The 6944-nt window shown below is 36.5% G+C and overlaps 1 protein-coding gene across 1 annotated transcript; it reads right to left on the bottom strand.

Moving 5' to 3' along the window:
• Positions 1-4782: 4782 nt before the first annotated feature.
• LOC124294398 lies at positions 4783-5823 on the bottom strand. Its single transcript, XM_046739349.1, has one exon. The coding sequence runs from the start codon at positions 5821-5823 to the stop codon at positions 4783-4785; it is 1041 nt and encodes a 346-aa protein (XP_046595305.1).
• Positions 5824-6944: the final 1121 nt, after the last annotated feature.

Raw genomic sequence — 6944 nt, 5'->3', positions numbered from 1 at the left:
TTAGGAAACCATTTTTGTCGAGTCAGGACGACCATTTCAGTTTTTTGCTTGGCGAGTTTCAGGTGGTGCTTCTCAAGCCAAGTTTCAACGGCATCAATGGTTGCTCGAATTAGGATTTCTGCCTCCTCGGCGCTGTCCACCACTAATGTGGCTGCGACGTCGTCTGCAAAGCCCGTGAGTTCCACTTGCTTCGGTAACGGGATTTCCAGGAGCTCGTCGTAATCTGCGTTCCACAGATCGGGTCCCATAATTGAACCTTGCGGCACGCCGGCTGTGATGTCATGCTCTTGTGGGCCTTCTGTCGTTTCCGCTATCAGCGTCCGTTCGTCGAGATAGTCGTTTACTATTGCCAGATTTTCTGGCTCGGCTTCAAATTTGTATTCCAATGCATCCAAAATGTCGCCCCAATTAGCACTGTTGAAGGCGAGTTTTAATGTCTAGTGTGAGGACAAGACACACCTTGCGAGCTTTGAGGCTACCAGACCATGCTTCTCTCGCCGTTCCTATGACCTTCTGGATCGCGCTGATTGTCGATCGGCCCTTTCGAAAGCCGTGTTGGTTAATAGCAAAACCTCCGGCACGGTCAATGTCGTTTCGAAGCCTTCCCTGGATGAGCTTCTCGAGTAGTTTTCCGGCAATGTCCAGCATGCAAAGTGGTCTAAACGACGAAGGTGTTATAGGAGTTCCCTTCCCTTTGTCTAAAAGGACCAATCTTTGCCGCTTCCAGGTCGTGGGGAATGTGCCGGTTGCCAAACATGCATTGTACGAGCTCAGGAGTATTCCTGGGAATTCCAGGGCTACCGTCTTGATCACCGATGCCGGAATGCCATCGGGGCCAGGTGCTTTTCCTGTCTTGATGGTCTTAGCCGCATCTTGCAACTCCTTGGTTGTGAAAGGTGTTGTGCCGTTTTTTGCATAGTGCCTCTTCTTCCGCGGCTGGTGTTTTGGGAATAACTCCGCTATGATGCTGTTCATTAGAGCAGGCGGCTTCGGCGGTTCTGGTGAGGCTTTTCCAAGTTGTTTGACGACAATTTGGTAGGCTTTACCCCAGATGTCTCTGTCAAGGTCATTGCAGATCTCCTGCCACAGTTTCGCTTTGCTTGCTTTAATAGCCCGGTTTAAGTTCTTTTTAGCCTGCTTGTACTCGGTCGAATGTAGGTTTTGGTCCCGAGAGCGTTTCGCAGCTCTCGTCGCTTGTCGACGTAGCTTGTGGCATGTTTTCCGAAGCTCTGCTATCTCTAGTGACCACCAATATGCCGGCCTATGAGAGCCTTGTTTTTTCAATCGTGGCATAGAAGCATCACATGCGGCAACAATCAATCCCATTGTTTTTGACACTAATGTTTCCGTCTCATTACGGGTATTCGGATTCGTGTTGTTCTGGAAAGACGACGAGCTTCGTGTCAGAGAAGTTCGCAGTGCGTCTAAGTCGAGCTTCTTGGCATTCCACCTCCGCGGTTGATGATCACGACGAGGTACCGAAATAGCTGCCATTCGAATACTGAATGTTACATATTGATGATCACTGCCACTGTATTCCTCTGATACTGTCCAATCCTCGATCATATTCGCGATCCTTGCAGTCGCCAACGTGATGTCGAGGATGGATTCCTGATATCCTAGTCTTCTGAAAGTCGTAGTATTTCCGGTGTTCAGCACTATGAGGTCAAGTCTTGCTGCAAAGTCTGCTACTTCGTTGCCTCTAGTGTCGGAGAAATCAGCACCCCATTCAGCCGATTTCGCGTTGAAATCACCAGCTACGATGACTTCCTGGTTGAACTTATCGATGATGTCTTCTATGTTTGCCATTTTCTGGCGGAACACACTAATCCCTTCATTGGGTGAAAGGTAGACGCTCATAATATAGGCTGTTGGGGTTTTGATCCAGACGTATCCTGGTCCGCATCCGCTGCTGTCGACGGTGACGTTCTTCGTGTTTGCGATCCAGATCGCTGCCGTGCCGGATTTATCAGCGAACCATGTTCTGTCCTGGATGTTCAGATGTTGCTCGCAGATGAGGCAGATATCGATCTTGTCTTCAAAGATACGCTGGTGTAGTAAATTTTGCGCCAAAGCGCACCTGTTCAGGTTGCCCTGTAATAAGCGCGTCATTTCGGCCCTCTCGCAGCTTCGGCAAGTGCGGTGCGAAATGCCTTACAAACTCCGGAGCCGGCGATATGACATAAGCCATCATGGACTTCTTTGTCCGGCGTACAAAGAAAGCACTTTGGCTTCACCGCGCAGTCTTGCGACTTGTGGTTTTCGCCGCCACACTTGTAGCAACAATTGCTCCTGTCGGGTCCCGTACAGCTACGTGTTTGGTGCCCATACCCAAGGCATTTGAAGCATCGGGTCACTTTTACGACTGGGCGAATGCGGCAGTTCACCCATCCAATTTTTATGCGAGCTTTATCGAGGGCCTGGGTTGCACTGGCCTCGTCTATCTCACAGAAGGCCGCACGTTGTCCTCTTGGTGTAACCTTGGTCAAGTTGACCCGTTTAATCTCCAGGTTTGTCGTGAAGTCCCGCTTGAGTGCTTCACGAACGTCAGTTTATATATGTGTGTGTGTGTGTGTGTGTGTGTGTGTGTGTGTGTGTGTGTGTGTGTGTGTGTGTGTGTGTGTGTGTGTGTGTGTGTGTGTGTGTGTGTGTGTGTGTGTGTGTGTGTGTATTAAATTTTTGAATTCACTTGTAAAAAAAGAGGAATTGAAAAGAAAAAAATTTTTCATGACTTTATTCAAATTTTTTAAAATTATACATGATCGGTAGAAAAATCCTATATATTTTTGAATTATCTGCTCACATAATAATTAGAATAAAAATATTATTCATTAGAAAAATGCCATTTAATCTACTTCAACAATTGTTATTTGGAACATTTATACAGTGGATTAGAACTAATTATGAAATTTGAAGGAAACATACAGATAGAAATATTATTATTCATTTAATTTCATATTTTCAATTTTAGAAAATTAATTATTCTTCAGATTAAAAAAATTAATTTATTTAAATAAATAATTTTTTATTCTAATCAATTATTTAACTTAATTACCTCCATTTATATTTTATTATATCATTGTATAATATGAATATATATAAATATGTATATGTATATAATCGTGTGTGTATATATATATATATTATAATTTTGAATTTACTTTTAAAAAAAGAGAAATTTTGAGAAAAAAAATTTTTTTACGTGATTTGAATTTTTGAATTTGTATATAATTATTAGGAAAATCCTACATATTTTTTAATTATCTGCTCACATAATAATTAAAATAAAAATATTATTCATTAAAAACATGCCAATTATTCACTTTATGAATTGTAATTTGGAACATTTATACAATGAATTAGAACTAATTATGAAATTTAAAGAAAAAACACAGATAGATGGATCATCATTTATTTAATTTCATATTTTTAATTCTTGAAAATTGATTATTCTTAAATTTAAGAAAAATAATTTATTTGAATAAATAATTTTTCATTTCATAGAATTATTCAACTTGATTACCTCCATTTATATTCTATTATAATAATGTTTAATATAAATATATATCAATATATATATATATATATATATATATGTGTGTGTGTGTATACATATATATATATGTAAGATAATTTTTAATTTACTTTTGAAAAAAGAGGAATTCAAAAAAAAAAAATTCTTTTTCATTATGTAAATTTTTTGAAATTATGTATAATTATGAGGGAAATCCTAGATATTTTTTAATCATCTGCTCACATATTAATTGAAATGAAAATATCATTCATTAGAAAAATGCTATTCAATACACTTTATATATTGTAATTTGGAACATTTATACAATGAATTAGAAATAATTATGAAATTTAAAGAAAACAAGCCAATAGATAAATTATTATTCGTTTCATTTCATATTTTTAATTTTCATCAATTATTTATTCTTCAATTTGAGAAAAATGATTCGTTCAAATAAATCATTTTTTATTTTATTAAATCATTTAACTTGATTACCTCTATTTTTATTCTATTATATTAATGTATAATATAAATTTATTTAAATATATGTGTGTGTGTGTGTGTGTGTGTGTGTGCGTGCGTGCGTGCGTGCGTGCGTGCGTGCGTGTGTGTGTGTTAAAATAATCAATTTACTATTGAAAAGAGATTAAATTTTTAAAAAAAATTTTTTTTACATCATTTAAATTTCTCAAAGTTGTATATAATAAATACTGTATTTTCTTGGGAACTTGGACAGAATTGATAAGATTCAACTTATCAAAATTTGCAACGTTTCGTTGGTTTCATTTATTTTCCAACTTCGTCAGGCAAGTAGTAACAAATGTACATAAACTTTAAAATTAAGTTGCATAAAACAATAGACATGATACATGTAAGTTACAAATTCAGAAATAATAAACTAAACAAAATTACAAAATATTCACTTTTGAGGTTAAATCCTCGTTAAAATCCTTTGGTCCATAACACCAAGCCAAAAATATGTTTAAATAAGACTAGACAGATATATACATTTTTTAATAAAATTATAAATTCAGTCTGCCAATAAATCAATTTAAATAAAATAAAATGGACAAATATAAACAATGATGGACAAATACACATGTCAAACGTAGTGACTCTTAAATCACAGACTGTACTACTCTCACACAGTGTGATAGTACGTGTGGAGCTCGCATTATCTATATTGTCAACATGACTCTGTTGTCCATGACTAGTACTATTCATATTGCGCGCGAAAGTTCAAACTCTAAGTAAAATAAAAATAATTACTACGACTTCACTAAATCCTTAACATCATTTATCAGGTCACTGTAAATTGTACTAAGGTTTTGCGTGTCGGATCTAACATTGACACAATTCATCGCCTTAATAAAAATCATTTCACTTAGATTTCTCTTCATGTAATTTGTCTCCAGATCTAAAATCTCAACATCCTCAAACTGAAAGTTATGACCATCCTCAACAAAGTGATGTTCCGCTAATGCTGTTTTGTTGTTTTTTATGGACTTCTCAGGTCTGCAGTCAAGTTTATGTTGTCTCACTCTGGTTTTTAATTTTTGCCTGGTCTGTCCAACGTACCATTTCCCACACGAGCACGGAATCCTGTATACCAGGCCAGATCTATCTTCTTTCTCCACTTTGTCTTTTAGCCGGGAAAATAGATCCTTAACCTTGAATACATTATAGAATACCAACTTGCAGTTGGTGTGCCTAAATAAAGATCCCAGTCTTGGTGACAAGCCTTTTATGTAAGGAAATCTGCTAAACGACCAATTCCTGTTGACATTGTTGCTCCTGATGTTGTTTCTAATCCTCTCGGACACAATTTTCTCACACTTGCCGATGACCTTGTTTGGATAATTGTTAGATGACAGTAATCTTCTAACCATGCGAATACTTTCCTTGGTCTTGTTCACATGACTCAAGCGCATGGCTCTGTTCAAAAACCCTTTTACAACCCCCAATTTCTGGCTCAATGGATGATTGGAATTAAAATTCAAAATTCTTCCTGAGCTGTACGGTTTCTTGAACCAAGAAGTTATAAGGTCACCATCTTCTGATCTTTCTATTAGTATGTCCAAAAAAGGCAACTTCCCGTTATTCTCAACTTCCAAGGTAAACTGGATGTCCTTGTCAACACTATTAAACACATCCAAGATGCTGTCTACTTTATCCTTTGGAACCACTGCGAAGAGATCATCAACATACGACTTAATAATCGGAATTTCAAAGTCAAGGTGAGTCAACGCCATTGAAACAACATAATCTACTGCAATGATGGCAATTGAAGGACTTGCTGGACTCCCCATAGAACATCCTTCCTTCTGAAGGTAAAAATTGCCATCAAACACGAAATATCCCGAGTCGTAACAAACATCAATAAGCTCCAGTAGAGTAGTCTGGTCCAATTGCACAAATTCCTGGATTTCATCCCACCGCTCAATGATGATTTTCCTTATTAAACTGTTATGAACATTAGTAAAAATAATAATAACAAAATAATGAGAAAAGATTCATAGTATCATCGAAAAAAAAAAAACATTGAATTTTTTTGTAAGTTCAACTTGGACCTCGAATAACTTTTGAAGGAGTGGGACTATCGAAAACTTTGTGAGGACTTTTTTTGTAGAGCGTCAAATTTCCTACAGAAATATGCTTTAGTCCGCTAATTCAATGAGCCGTTGCAAAAATACGAAATTGCAAAATTTAAAAAATTTATTCCTGTGTTATTTAAGGTAGTTCCTCCGCGACAGTCCAGTCGAAAAGTTTTTGATTTAGTACTAACGTTTAGCATATTAGCAGTACTATGACTGTAAGATATGTTTTTTAACGTGACTGTACTTCTTCCACTACTATATCCCCTATACGTATACACACATACTATAAAATTAGTACTAACGTTCAGCATATTAGCAGTACTATGACTGTAGGATATGTTTTTTAACGTGACTGTACGTCTTCACTACTATATCCCCTATACGTATACACACATACTATAAAATTTAATTCTGTATGGAAATGTCGCAACGTCGCGTTATTGTTATTGTTATTTCTCCTAACCACTGAGCTTACTTATAGTTTATACGCACAGTCAAACGTAAACAACTCGCTATTTTTATTCGAATAAACAAATAATTATGGGTGATCGTATTCGTCATAAAGGAAGATTTATTAAAAAAAAAGTTCTCGATAAAAAATTAAAAATTAAAAATGCTCTACAAGAAAAAAGAAAAGGCAACGATGATACCAGTGAATCTAACCTATTCGAAGGCATTCGTTTCGTGGATTTAAAATTTTTAGGCAAAAAATTAAAATGTGTACAATGTTATGAAGTACTTTGCCTGGAAAATATTGTACATGAACAGCATTTAGGGTTGAAATCAATCTTGAAAGTTAAGTGCACAAAATGTGAGACAATATCAGTAGTTCC

Source organism: Neodiprion lecontei, chromosome 5 (assembly GCF_021901455.1).
Source record: "Neodiprion lecontei isolate iyNeoLeco1 chromosome 5, iyNeoLeco1.1, whole genome shotgun sequence".
NCBI lineage: Eukaryota > Metazoa > Arthropoda > Insecta > Hymenoptera > Diprionidae > Neodiprion > Neodiprion lecontei.
The sequence above is the reverse complement of the archived record's forward strand: the minus strand, read 5'-3'. Positions and strand labels throughout refer to the sequence as shown.

What these genes read in the sequence shown, in the direction of transcription:
- LOC124294398 (XM_046739349.1), bottom strand. Translation starts at nt 5,823, where the DNA reads ATGGGGAGTCCAGCAAGTCCTTCAATTGCCATCATTGCAGTAGATTAT.